This window comes from Vulpes lagopus, chromosome 18 (assembly GCF_018345385.1).
Source record: "Vulpes lagopus strain Blue_001 chromosome 18, ASM1834538v1, whole genome shotgun sequence".
NCBI lineage: Eukaryota > Metazoa > Chordata > Mammalia > Carnivora > Canidae > Vulpes > Vulpes lagopus.
The window spans coordinates 24,384,413-24,399,800 of NC_054841.1; the positions used below are offsets into that span (position 1 = coordinate 24,384,413).

Here is a 15,388-nt window from a genome sequence, read left to right on the forward strand (position 1 = left end):
GGGTTTTACTGTTTATTTATGACAAATGTCCCCCATCCGTGGTCTTCTCCCATCAGAAGTTCTTTGAAATGATGCCGTCGGCCTTGGACAGCTGGAGGATGGAGTCATCAGACTTGCCCATCCTGCGAATGGCCCCGCAGATAGCGTAGCTCTTAAACTGCCCATTGAACCTGCCAGTCACCTTGTCAACCTCGGCCACGTTCATCTGGATGGATGCGTGGTCCTTGCTGCCGATGATGCGGTTGCTGACGGAGCATTTCCGTGGCATGTACAGGTCCACGAACTTGCTGGCGTCGTTCTGCATGTTGAGGGCGCACCTGCTGCTGCCACCATGAGCTAGAGTGCAGAAAGTTAGGAAAAAAATTTTTATGTTTTTATGTTTTTATTTTTTAAAGATTTATTTATTTATTTATTTATTTATTTATTTATTTATTTATGATAGATAGAGAGAGAGAGAGAGGCAGAGACACAGGAGGAGGGAGAAGCAGGCTTCATGCCAGGAGCCCAACGTGGGACTCGATCCGGGGACTACAGGATAGCGCCCTGGGCCAAAGGCAGGTGCTAAACTGCTGAGCCACCCAGGGATCCCCAGGAAAAAAATTTTTAAAGAAAAAAAGGATTACACAAATTCTGCCTGGCTCTCTCTTGGGACACTCATCCTTGGAACCCAGCTACCATGCTAGGAGGAAGCCCAGGCTACATGAAGAGGCCATGTGCAGGTGTCCCGCAACAGCCTACTGAGGTCCCAGCTGACAGCCAGCATCACCTGGCAGTCCTGTGCATGAGGAAGCCTTCAAGATGACATCAGTCCAGTCACTATCTAACTGCAACCACACAAGAGATCCAGAGTAAGAACTGCCCAGCTGAGCTCAATCAACCCCCAAACTGAAAGGTAATAATAATAATTATTATTGTTTTATGCCACTAAACATGGGTGATTTGTTACATAGTGATAGCTAACTAGATGCCACGACAGATTACCAACAATTAGCCTCAGACCACCATGGGGAAGTGGTGCCAAGCTCTTTGTCCTCCTTTTAGACTGTCCTCTTCTACCCCCAGGATCCAGGATCTCAGAGCACAATCCTCATGCCACATGACCACTGGTATATCCAACTCCCTATCTGGGTGTGAGCTGTTCCACCCCCAGGCACTTGTCCACTGCTGACTCTGTGATGCTTAAGGCAAGTGCTCATCACTTTATTTATTTGAGAGATAGTAAAAGAGAGAGAGAGAGAACACAAGACAGAGGAGAGGCAGAGAGAGAGAGGGAGAAGCAGACACCTTGCTGAGCGGGAAGCCCAATGTGGGGCTGGATCCCAGGACCCCAGGATCATAACCTGAGCCAAAAGGCAGCCACTTAACTGGGTCACCCAGGTGCCCCCCTGTTTACTCTTTAGTCAAATGTGTAACAATTCCAGCCCTGCCCACCTCACAAGGAGGCTGCAAGGATCCATCCTGGAAGCTTGAGTTTAAGGGGTTATTATTATTATTTTAAATAGATTTTATTAAGTAATCTCCACATCCAACGTGAGGCTCAAACAACCTGAGATCAAGAGTCATATGCTCCACAGACTGAGCCAACTAGGTGCCCCACAGGGATTAGTGTTAATACTTGCATTTTAGGATCCCAGTGGCAACTAGAAGATAGGTAAATATAACCAACACAGGAAGTCCTGCAATGTGGAGACATCTAGCATAGGGGCAAACAACTCAGTGGCTGCAATGCAAATAAGAATGGCAACAAATGGGACGCCTGGGTGGCTCAGCGGTTAAGCACCTGCCTTTGGCCCAGGGTGTGGTCCTGGAGTCCCAGAATCGCGCCCCACATTGGGCTCCCTGCATGGAGCCTGCATCTCCCTCTGCCTGTGTCTCTGCCTCTCGCTCTCTGTGTCTCTCAGGAATAAATAAATAAAATCTTAAAAAAAAAAAAAAAAAAGGAAGAATGGCAACCAATGATCATTGGGATGATCCTGGACTGTTGAGAAAACTAAGCCAGAGATCAGACTGCCAGAACAACTTAAGTGGGCCAAGGGCCAGGATGTATGTTGGCCTGGAGAACTTACACACCATCTAGAGAGGGCAGCTCTCTGACTTGCCCGCCCATTTTTTTTCCCACCCATTGTTGTATGACAACATACACTCAATTCCCAGATCTGATCATTTTTTCTTTCTTTCTCTTTTTCTTTCTTTCTTTCTTTCTTTCTTTCTTTCTTTCTTTCTTTCTTTCTACTTTCTTTCTTTCTTTCTTTCTTTCTTTCTTTCTTTCTTTTTTCTTTCTCTTTCCTTCCTTCCTTCCTTCCTTCCTTCCTTCCTTCCTTCCTTCCTTCCTCTTCTTTCTTTCTTTCTTTCTTTCTTTCTTTCTTTCTTTCTTTCTTTTCTTTCTTTCTTTATGATAGACACAGAGAAAGAGAGGCAGAGACACAGGAGGAGGGAGAAGCAGGCTCCATGCTGGGAGCCCGACGTGGGACTCAATTCTGGGACTCCAGGATCTCGCCCTGGGCCAAAGACAGGCGCTAAACCGCTGAGCCACCCAGGGATCCCCCCGATCATTTTTTCAAGAGAACTTAGAAATATGGATTTCTGTCAGAACTCTTCAAATTTAAAAAAATGGGCAACTAATTCATACTTCATACCTTCTTTTGGGGGGCAACTGATACAAAGTATCAGAAAACATCATCTACTGGGCAAACATCCCAAGGACTACCTTCCAGTCCAAAAATCTTATCCAGGTGGCTCCCCTGGGCCAGTCCTGAAGCCAGAGGCTGGGATGCAGATTTGCCCAAGACCTGGTGGCTGCACTGGAGGAGTCTTGGCCTTCTAGGCATTTAATCCTCTGTGAAGAATTTAGAGGCACAATATTTATAAAGCTGTTTGCCCAAACCAAAACAATATAATATGGTCTATGAGGGCACACTACCAGAAAGTTCTTCTTGGGCAGGAAGCACTAGGATACTTAGATAGATTTTGAAGGCAGTGGGGAGAGTGATACTATATGGTTGCCCCTGTCAGGGTCCCCTTCAGTGTCAGGAGGGGAAAGAGGAAGGGTATCTATGTGTGGGAAGCAGAAGTGATCACAGCCAAAGCAGCAGAACCCTGGCACCATGAGTCTATACTTTGGAGCTAGATGGAACGGAGTTCAGATCCTGACTCTGCAGCTTATCAGCTGGGTTTTCCTGACCTTCCTTTCCTTATCTACAAAATGTAGTTAATGATTTTTTTTATCCCATAGGATTATTGAGGGGGTTAAACAGGATAATCTACATGGAGGGTTTTTTTAAAAAGATTTATTTATTTATGATAGACATAGAGAGAGAGAGGCAGAGACACAGGAGGAGGGAGAAGCAGGCTCCATGATGGGAGCCTGACGTGGGACTCAATCCTGGGACTCCAGGATCACACCCTGGGCCAAAGGCAGGTGCTAAACCACTGGGCCACCCAGGGATCCCCTACATGGAGGGTTTGAAAGAGTTCCTGATGTTAGCTGCTATTTTCCCTCACTTTTTTTTTTTTTTTTAAACTCTGCCATGACTACTTTCAAATGTATCCATGCTGGAGCAGGTCTCTTTCTGCTTTCTCTGCCTGGTTCTTTCTAGACCCAGATAGGTGCCTCTTTCTCTGAGAAACCTCCATAGTCTCCAGGCTGATACATCATTCCCTCCCTCCCTTCTGGATGCTTTGCTTAGATGTGCCTTGGTGTCCATGGTCTAAGTGGTGGTTCTTGGCGAGTCTTTCTCCCCCAGAGGTAGGAAGTTCCTGGAGGGCAGGAGCCAGCTCTGAGTCATCCATGTTCCCCAGCAGTCTTCTCTCCAGTGGGTGGCCAGCAATGTTTGTGGAGTAAAGGGAGGGGAAGAAGAAGGGAGGGGTGTTACAAACAGCTCACAGAGCGTTGGTTGAACCTTGGGCTCCAGGGCTGTGACAGTTAAAGCACAGGTCAAGGGCCAATCTTTGTCGAACACCTCCCTTTGATACAGGGAGTGTGTACTGAATATATGAATGAATGTGTGTGCATGTGAATGAGTGAGTGAGAATATAAGTGTATTTGTGTGTGATGGCCAGGAAAATGTGTATGTGTGAATGAGCATGTGTATGAGGGTTTAGGCAGTTATAACTGCCTTTATTTTATTTTTAATTTTTTTAAAAGATTTTATTTATCGGGGCACCTGGGTGGTTCAGCGGTTGAGTGTCTGCCTTCAGCTCAGGGCATGATCCTGGAGCCCCAGGATCGGGTCCCATGTTGGGCTCCTTGCATGGAGCCTGCTTCTCCTCCCTCTGCCTGTGTTTCTGCCCTCCTCTCTGTGTCTCTCATAAATAAATAAATAAAATCTTTTTTTTTCCCCACTAATATGGAGCTCCACAGGAAAGGGGTCTTTGTGTCATTCCCCCTTGTGTCTTCTTCACATACAGCATCTGGTACTTCCCAGTGTGTGGTGGGGTACTGGGAAGAGCATGATAGGAAAACAGAATAGCACAATGCTTATCAAGAGGGTTCCAAGAGTCAGATGTTACCAGTGCTTCCTAACTTTGGGCCAGTTGACCACTATAAACCTCGGTTTTTTTCATCTGTAAAATAGGTATAATCGCAGCATCTAACCTATAGGGTGGAGCATAGAAAGTACTTAGTAAATATCAGATAGTATTATTATAGTGAATGTCACTATCCACTGCCAGAGCAGATGCTTCCATGGGCTAAAAACTTTCTCTCTTTTAAAGATTTTATTTATTTATTCATGAGAGACACACACACACAGAGAGAGAGAGAGAGAGAGGCAGAGACATAGGCAGAGGGAGAAGCAGGCTCCACGCAGGGAGCCCGATGTGGGACTCGATCCCAGGATTCCAAGATCACACCCTGAGCCAAAGGCAGACACTCAACCGCTGAGCCACCCAGGCGTCCCTAAAGACTCTCAAAACAAGTCAACAGACTACTAACCTTATCCATCAAAATTCTCTCTTAGTTTCTCCTACAAGAGGGAGCAATAAACTATTTTGTCTTCTAAAGCAGCTGGGAGGTTTATGCTATCACAGGATTTTGGTAGGCAAAAGCAAAACCCTAGGAGCAGGGTGCCCTCTCCTGGAAGTATGGGGTAAAGGTTGGCTCCCTACATTAGTCACTGACCTCCTAGGTGGCAGATGCTGTCAGGATTGCCAGCAAACAGAGCCCACAGAGGGGCAGCCAAGGGGGAGGGAACTTTTACAGCTGCCTAGCATAAGCTCCCTCTCTGACCTCCCCGCCTCGTCCGCTGCTCATCCGCTGCTGGACTCCTTCCTCAGATCTCACTTTAGGACGGCCAGACTGGGCCAGGCACCCCTGTTACAAGTTCTCAGAGCAAACTGTATTCATTTTGCATTCTTCTGTGTGATTATTTATTTATTTTTTAAAAAGATTTTATTTATTCATGAGAGTCACAGAGAGAGAGAGAGAGAGGCAGAGACACAGGCAGAGGGAGAAGCAGGCTCCACGCAGGGAGCCCGACGTGGGACTCGATCCCGGGTCTCCAGGATCGCGCCCTGGGTCAAAGACGGTGCTAAACTGCTGCGCCACCAGGGCTGCCCATAAATAAAATCTTAAAAATTTTTTTAAAGTTCAATTTAATTAACATATACCTTATTATTAGTTTTAGAGGTAGAATCCAGTGAATCTTCAGTTGCATACATTACCCAGTCCTCATTATTTTGAATGCCCTCCTTAATGCCCATCACCCAGTTGCCCCACCCCCTACCCACCTTCCCTCCAGCAACCCTCAGTTTGTTTCTCATAGTTAAGAGTCCCTTATGGTTTGCCTCCCCGTTTCTCATTTTATTTTTCCTTCCCTTCCCCTATGTGCATCTGTTTTGTTTCTTAAATTCCACATATGAGTGAAATCATATGGTATTTGTCTTTCTCTGATTGACTTATTTAGCTTAGAATAATGTGCTCAAGTTCCATCCACATCATTGTAAATGACAAGATTTCATTCTTTTTGACTGCTGGTTGTTTTCTTGACCCAAGAAAACATCCAGCCCCTCACGGGAGGGCTCCAGTTTCAGCCGGGGACGTTAGAGACCTGGATTTGCAGAGTTCCTGATCCCCACTCCAAAGATAGCCAGGTCTGTGGGCTGAAGCCAGGACACACCACAAGGTGGGTTCCTGAGCCTACATCTGAGAGCGTTAATTCATTCCACAAATATTGGGTGCCTTCTGTGTGCTGGACACTGAATGGACATTGGGAATATGGCAGTGGGCAAAACCAGACACATTCCTGACTCTTGGAAGTAGTGGGACAGTCAGACACATAATCAGACAATTTTGACATAATGATACATAGCTGTGCACACCCCCATTTGAGTCTGAGGGTTCCCAGAAGTGTGTCTGTGGGTGGGTGCAGCTGGCTCCTGGAACTCTCATAGGCCCTCTCACCACTTGTGATGTAGTGGTCTACGATGAGAGGACTGAGGGGGTTTGGGTGAGTTCTGTTCCAAGCTCTCCGAGAAATCCCACACCTCTGTACCCAACCTGTGTGGATCCCAGCACTGACATCAAGGCCCACCCAAGGGACACTTACAAACATGAGGGGGCCTGGAAGGAGGGTAGTGGAAGGACTTGGAGAGGTGGGGAGACACCCTGATAGGGTGGAACAGTGGGAAAGGTCTCCCTAGAACTGCATGAGTCCACCTCACCCCCATAGTCAGGATCCTCAGGATCTGGATCCCAATCCCCCATCTGGCAGCCTCCCAATGAATTCTGAGTCTATGTGCTGGTCCCCGGGGCTTGGGCAATCCAGAGGGCCCTTTGGCCAATGGGAGGGCTCCTTCCCTCTCCACCCCTCTCCACTGTCCAGGCTGGAAGCTTAAGTGTCTGCAAAAGCAAACACCCAAAGGGCAGGTTCAAAGGGCAGACAGTGTGGCAGGCTACAGGGCCCAGCCTGTCTCTGCTTATTACTTAGGTTGCCCCACAGCCTCCCCGGAGCCCTAGGTTGGTATCTGGGCTGGGAAAAGGCCAGTGTAACAATTTTTTGTCCACTATGGCACTGAGCATGAATGGGGGACCCTCCAGGAAGCGCTGTTCATTGCTTGTGTATTCAGCCTGATTTTTTTTTTTTAAGATTTTATTTACTTATTCACAAGAGACACACAGAGAGAGAGAGAGAGAGAAAGAGAGAGAGGCAGAGACACGGGCAGAGGGAGAAGCAGGCTCCATGCAGGGATCTCAATGCGGGACTCGATCCCGAGACTCCAGGATCACACCCTGGACCGAAGGCAGGCACCCAACTGCTGAGCCACCCAGGCATCCCTCCTTTTTTAAAAAAATTGTTTTTTATATATTTATTTATTGATGAGAGACTCACAGAGAGAGGCAGAGACACAGGCAGAGGGAGAAGCAGGCTCCCTGTGGGGAGCTGGATGTAGGACTTGATCCCTGGACTCCGGGATCATGACTTGAGCCAAAGGCAGATGCTCAACCACTGAGTCACCCAGGTGCCCCATCTTTTCCCTTTTAAACACATAATGACATACCAGACACACTGTTGTGCAAGGGTGCTTTCTTTCTTCTTCACTTAACATTTTATCTTGAAGATCGAACGTTCAGTATCAATAGATAAACATATTCCTTTTTTTTTAAATAAAGATTTTATTTATTTATTCATGAGATACACACACAGAGAGAGGCAGAGACACAAGCAGAGGAAGAAGCAGGCTCCATGCAGGGATCCTGATGCGGGACTCGATCCCAGGATGCTGGGATCAGGTCCTGAGCCAAAGGCAGATGTTCAACCGCTGAGCCACCCAGGTGCCACAATAAATAAAATCTTTATTTTTATTTTTTATTTATTTTTTTTAAATTTTTTATTTTTATAAATAAAATCTTAAAAAATTTTTTTTTAAATTTATTTATGATAGTCACACAGAGAGAGAGAGAGAGGCAGAGACATAGGTAGAGGGAGAAGCAGGCTCCATGCACCAGGAGCCCGATGTGGGATTCGATCCTGGGTCTCCAGGATCGCACCCTGGGCCAAAGGCAGGCGCTAAACCACTGCGCCACCCAGGGATCCCTATAAATAAAATCTTTTTTTTTTTTTAAATAAAATCTTTAAAAGAAAATCCACATACAGTTTAATGCAATTCCTACCAGCATGCCCGCAAAAATTTTTTAGATGTAGACAGGATCATTCTAAAGTTTATGTGTAGGGCAGCCCAGGTGGCTCAGTGGTTTAGCGCCGCCTTCAGCCCAGGGCCTGATCCTGGAGACCCGGGATCGAGTCCCAAGTTGGGCCCCCTGCACGGAGCCTGCTTCTCCCTCTGCCTCTCTCTCTCTCTCTCTGTGTCTCTCATGAATAAATAAATAAAGTCTTTTAAAAAAATAAAGTTTATGTGGAAAGACAAAGAAACTAGAATAACTAAAACAGTTTTTCAAACTCGGATAAATTAATTTACCTGATCTCAAAACTAATTGTATAGCTACAGAAATCAAGGCTGTAGTACTGGCAGAGGGACAGGCACATGGATCAGTGGAATAGAAGAGGGAATTCAGGGCAAATTGAACTTAAATTAAAAAAATATTTTTAAAGATTTTATTTATTTATTCATGAGACACACACACACACACACACACACAGAAAGAGAGAGAGAGAGAGAGAGAGAGTCAGAGATACAGGCAGAGAGAGAAGCAGGCTCCATGCAGGGAGCCCGATGTGGGACTCGATCCTGGGTCCCCAGGATCACACCCTGGGTTGAAGGAGATGCTCAGCCGCTGAGCCACCCAGTCGTCCCTAAATAAAATATTTTTAAAAAAGAAAAAGAAGAAAGGGAACTCAGAAATAGATGGAAATAAATGTGCCCAGCTGATTTTTGACAAAGGTGCAAAACCAGTTCAGCTGAGGAAACATAGCCTGCTTATCCAATGGTGATGAAACAACTGGAATGTCCATTGCACACTCAGGAGCAAAAAAAGACACCCAAAAACCAAACCAAACCAAAAACAAAAACTGCACACCATCTACCAAAATTAACTCGAATAGATCATGGACTTAAATGTAAAACCTAAAACTACAAATGTTTTAGAAAACATCCTGGGAGAGAATCTTTGAGCTCTAGGGCTAACACAGAGTTCTTAGACCTAACACCAAGAAGCACGATCCATAAAAGGAAACACCAATAAACTGGACTGCATCAAAATTGAAAACTTTTGCTTTGTGAAAGACCGTGTTAAGAGTATAAAAAGACAAACTACAGACTAAAATAATATATTTGTAAACCATATTTATGACATAGGGCTACTATCTAGAATATACTAAAAACTCTCAAAACTAAACAATAACTACACCACCACCAAATAACTCCAATATTCCTCTCCCAAATAATCCAGTTAGAAAATAGGCAAAAACGAGAAAGATATATTTCACCAGGAGGATATACAAATGGCAAATATACATATGAGAAAATGTCCAACATCATTTGCTGCCAGGGAAATACAAGTTAAAACCACAATGAGGGGCACCTGGGTGGTTCAGTGGTTGAGCATTTGTCTTTGGCTCAGGTCATGATCCTGGGATCCTGGGAATGAGTCCCGCATTGGGCTCCCCATAGGAAGCCTGCTTCTCCCTCTGCCTGTGTCTCTGCCTCTCTCTCTGTGTCTCTCATAAATAAATATTTTTTAGAAAACCCAATGAAATATTATTATATGCCTATCAGAGTGGTTAAAATAAAAAATAGTGACAACACCAAATGCTCACAAGGATACAGAGAAACTGGATTACTCCTATTTTGCCGGTGGGCATATAGCACAACTGTACAGCCCCTCTGGAGAATATTTTGGCAGTTTATTCTTATAACACTAAACACACAATTACCACACAGCCCAGCAATTTCACTTTTTAAAAAAGAGATTTTAAGTATTCCCCATACCCAATGTGGGGCTTGAACTTACAATCCTAAAATGAAGAGTTTTATGCTCTACTGACTGAGCCAGCCAGGTGGCCCCCAGCAATTCTATTTCTGAGCATTCATCCTTGAAAAATTAAAACTTACATTCACATAACAACCTGTACATGGATATTCATAGCAATTGTATTTATTTATTTATTTATTTATTTATTCATTCATTCATTCATTCATTCATTCAGTCCAGTCAAAAACTGGAAACCCAGATGTCTTTCAATGGACGACTAGGTAAACCAATTAGTGCATCCACAGCAAGGAATACTATGCTGAGTGGGAAAAGCCATCCAAATAGGTGATACAGTGTAGGGTTCCATTTATATAGCATTCTTGAAATGACAAAATTATAGAAATGGACTATAGATTAGTGACGGGGGAATAGAAAGAGAGAAGTGGGTGTGGCTATAAAAGGTCAACATGAGGGATTCTTGCGGTAATGGAAATGTTCTGTATCTTGACTGTATCAACGTCAATATCCTGGTTGTGATATTCTGCATAGTATTACACGATATCACCACTGGGGGAAACAGGGTAAAAGGACCATGGGATCTCTCTGTATTATTTCTTACAACTGCATGTGAATATTCAATTACATCAGAATAAAAAGTTTATTTTAAAAAGGATAATGTGGGATGCCTGGGTGGCTCAGTGGTTGAGCATCTGTCTTTGGCACAGGTCGTGATCCTGGGGTCCTGGGATGGATCCCGCATCGGACTCCCCACAGGGAGCCTGCTTCTCCCTCTGCCTGTGTCTCTGCTTCTCTCTGTGTGTCTCTCATGAATAAAAAAAATAAAATCTTAAAAAAACAGGATAAAGCTTATGGTTGGAGAATGTATGGCCAAGTTTTTTCACCCAGTAAATTAGAAAATATTTGAAATATTATAATTGTATCCAATTTTGGAGAATATCAAGAACAGGAATCAAATTTCTGGAGGGTAATTTGACAAGTTGGATCAAGACTTTGGCAAATATTGGGGTGCCTGAGTGGCTCAATGAGTCAAGCCACTGAGTCTTGGTTTCAGCTCAGGTCATGATCTCAGTATCATGAAATGGGTCTGGGCTCTGCATTCAGTGGGGAGTCAGCTTGAGATTCTCTCTCTCCCTCTTCCCTTCGCTCTCACATTCTCCCTCTCTCTCTCTCTCTCAAATAAATAAATAAATAAATAAATAAATAAATAAATATTTTTTTAAAGGACGTTGACAAATATTGATATTCCTTAAGCAAGCTATTCTATTTCTGTGTGTTTATCTGAAGCCATAACATATCAAAGGTGGGACACATTAATGTCTTACTTGTAACAGGGAAACTGAAACAATAGATGCCTTGGATACATAAATTGTGATACACCCATAGGCTGGAATTTCTGTAATAAGAGATACTGCATAATATAGGAGTTAAGAACAAAATCTGGAGTCTGACCACCTGGCTTGAAATTCCAGTTTCTTTACATATTAACTGTGTGACTATGGCAAAGTTACTTAACCTCTCTGTGCCAGTTTCTTCATTTGCTATATAAGGAAAACCTACTTAATATTATTATTATGATTAAATGAGCTATTATTTACAAAGGCCTTTTAATACAACCAGGCATAAATGAGAGCATTATGAAGCTAGCTCATGTGATAATTTTAGCTATAAAAAAGATATAAGATAGTTTATACAATATGATCTTAGATATATGTAATGAAAAGAGACTAGGAAGAAATTTATCAAAATGGTAATAGCCATAATCTCTGAATAGTCATCTCTCTGAATTAGTTTCTTTTTTATATTTTTCTATATTTTTTACATTTCACATAATGTATCTGTTTAATAGGAAAAGTTATTAATTTTCCAAAATGAGAAAATGGACTCAAAAGTGCTTTGTAACCTGTAAAGTGCTGTATCCATGTGAAGGTAAAGTGCTTTTCGATTAGCACTAACCCCCTAAGGTGATATTCTTTTTTTTTTTTAATTTTTTTAAAAAATTTATTTATGATAGTCACACAGAGAGAGAGAGAGAGAGAGAGGCAGAGGGAGAAGCAGGCTCCATGCACCGGGAGCCCGATATGAGATTCGATCCCGGTCTCCAGGATTGTGCCCTGGGCCAAAGGCAGGCGCCAAACCGCTGCGCCACCCAGGGATCCCAAGGTGATATTATTCTTATTCCCATTTTACAGGAGAGGAATACAAGGCTCAGAAAGGTGATGTGCGGGGATCCCTGGGTGGCTCAGCGGTTGAGCGCCTGCCTTTGGCCCAGAGTGTGATCCTGGAGTCGAGTCCCGGGATTGAGTCCCACATCGGGCTCCCTGCATGGAGCCTGCTTCTCTCTTTCCCTGTCTCTGTCTCTCTCTCTTCTCTCATGAATGAATAAATAAAATCTTTAAGAAAAAGAAAAAAAGAAAGGTGATGTGCCTCCCCAAAGTTCACAGCAGGAGTGTCGACAAGGTAGTTTGAGACTTGACAGGCAATGGGCCAGGTGGAAGTTATCTCCACCAGAGAAGTATGACAGTAAAAGGGGAATGGCAATCAATTTTGAAGAAACAAACTGGAAAATAAAGTATCGCACGGTATATGGCACAGAATCAATAGACTGTGGTAAACTTTCAGTGGAATGTTCTTTTTTTTTTTTTTAAGATTTTATTTATTTATTCATGAGAGACAGAGAGCAACAGAGACACAGGTAGAGGGAGAAACAGGCCCCATGCAACAGGGCCAATGTGGGACTTGATCCCTGGTCTCCAGGATCATGCCCTGGGCTGAAGGTGGTGCTAAACCACTGAGCCACCCAGGCTGCCCATCAGTGGGATGTTCTTGCTAGGTTTGTCCTGGAACCTTTTGCTCCAATAGTAAAGAAATGTACATTTCAACAATGTATCATTTTCACCTACTACATCAGCAAAAAACAAAACAAAGAAAAACACACAAAAAAACCCACAACAAAAACAAGGATAATATACATGCTGGTAAACATGCAGTAACATGAACTCAGACACTACAGATGATTTTTAGAAAATATGTCAATAAAATGAGGAGGAGCCTTTAAAATGCTTACGTCCTTTGATCTAGTTACTTTACTCTAAATTCTAGGATTTTTTTCCCTCAAGGGAATGATCCAAAATATACAGGGAATTCAGCATTAATAAGTAACTCTCGGCAGTCCTAATAATGAAAAAATGGGGGAAAAAACCCCAAAACCCCGTGTGATATATCCACTCCATATGAAATTTATTTTTTTTAAAGATTTTATTTATTTATTCACAAGATACACAGAGAGAGAGGCAGAGACATAGGTAGAGGGAGGAGAAGCAGGCTCCCATGCAGGGAGCCTGATGTGGGACTTGATCCTGGAACTCGGGGATCATGCCCTGAGCTGAAGGCAGACGCTCAACCATTGAGCCATCCAGGCATCCTCCAGTGAACTTTATTATTATTTATTTTTATTTTTTTCTATGTGAACTTAAAAAAAATTAACCTCATACATACTCTCTTATTTTGCTGGAGGATAAATTACATGGATGTATGTATTTGTCAAGATTCATCTGTATAATACTTAAGTTCTGTGTATATCACTGTTTACAAATTATATACTCTTGAATAAGAACACGGTGGTGGTGGGACTTTCTCTACCAGGTATCAAGATTTACTCTGAAGTCTTAGGAGCTTCTGGCTGGCTTAGTTGGTAGTCCATGCAACCCTTGATCTTAGGGTCACGAGGTCAAGCCCCACATTGGGCAAGGAGCCAGCTTAATAAAAAAGATTTACTATAAAGCTTTAGTCATTTCAACAGGGTAGAGTTGGCATAGTTCAATGCATCAAAATAGAGAGTGCAGAAATAACCATGTATTTATGGACACTTAATCTATGATGAAGATGATACTATACATCCTTGGGGGAAGGATGCACTATTCTTTTTTTTTTTTTTAAGATTTTATTTACTTATTCATGAGAGACAGAGAGAGAAGCAGAGACATAGGCAGAGGGAGAAGCAGGCTCCTCACAAGGAGCCCAATACGGGACTTGATCCCAGGACCCTGGGATCACGCCTTGCACCAAAGACAGATGGGACAACTGCTTACCCATGTGGGAAAAAAGTTTTTTTTTTTTTTTTTTAAGATTTATTTATTTACTTATGATAGACAGAGAGAGAGAGAGAGAAAGGCAGAGACACAGGCAGAGGGAGAAGCAGGCTCCATGCTGGGAGCCCGACATGGGACACGATCCTGGGACTCCAGGATCGCACCCTGGGCCAAAGGCAGGCACCAAACCGCTGAGCCACCCAGGGATCCCCCCCATGTGGGAAAAAAAGTGAAAGAGAATTCCTATCTCATACCAACCACATACATAACTGAATCATAAAACTTTGGGAAAACAATCCAGGAGAAATTCTTTATGACCTTGGGATATATAGACTTCTTAAAACAAGACAAAAACTCCCACTAACTCTAAAGGAAAAGATAAATTTGACTACATTAAAACTAAGAATTTCCACTTAAAAAACAGGTTGAGAAGACAAACCAGAAACCTGGAGAAGATATCTGCAACACATATGGTTAGTAAACGACTAGTATTCAGAACATGCAAAGCATTCCTATTAATTGAAAATGAAAAACAAACCACTTATTTTTTTTTTTAATTTTTATTTATTTATGATAGTCACAGAGAGAGAGAGAGAGGCAGAGACACAGGCAGAGGGAGAAGCAGGCTCCATGCACCGGGAGCCCGAAGTGGGATTCGATCCCGGGTCCCCAGGATCGCGCCCCGGGCCAAAGGCAAGCGCCAAACCACTGCGCTACCCAGGGATCCCAAAACCACTTATTTTTAAGTGGGAAAGACATGAGTGGAACTTTTACAGAGAAGGGACCAGACAGGATTCATGAGTACATGTGAATAGGTGTGTAACCTCATTAGTAGCCACAGAAATCCAAACTACAACCACAATGAGAGATCATCTCATACTTACCAGGTTGGCAGAAAATAAAAATTCATAACAGGATGCTGGCAAGGGGGGTAGAACAAGAATTTTTATCCCAAGTTGGTAGGAATATAGACTGATGCGACCATTTTGGGAAACTGTTTCATATTACCTAGCTAAGCTGCACCTGAGCATAAGTGAAGAATGTTCGAGCAGTATTATTTGTAGTAGAAAAAACTGCAACAACTCAATGCCTATCAACAATATCATGAATTAGAGGCGCCTGGGTGGCGCAGTCAGTTAAGTGTCTGCCTTTGGCTCAGGTCATGATCCATGGGATTGAGCCCAACATTGGGCTCCCTGCTCAGTGGGGAGTCTGCTTCTCCCTCTCTCTCTGCCTGCCACTCTGCCTAGTTGTGTTCTCTCTCTGTCAAAGAAAGTCTAAAAAAATTTAATGAATTAGTAAATTGTGGTATATACATACAATGGATTATACAGAAAATAAAGGAACCATAGCTACGTCATCTACAAGAATGACTCAAAAACAATGTCGAGAGAAAAGCAAGTTGCAGGAA

The 15,388-nt window shown here is 43.3% G+C and overlaps 1 protein-coding gene across 1 annotated transcript in view; it reads right to left on the reverse strand.

The window, feature by feature from the left end:
- LOC121478235 (40S ribosomal protein S21-like) overlaps positions 1–15,388 on the reverse strand; it is a 17,712-nt gene continuing 2,324 nt past the window's right edge. The window contains exon 2 of the mRNA XM_041733159.1: positions 1–336. Coding sequence (XP_041589093.1) covers positions 53–304 — 252 coding nt within the window. The 5' untranslated portion in view covers positions 305–336 and the 3' untranslated portion in view covers positions 1–52. The remainder of the gene's footprint in view (positions 337–15,388) is intronic.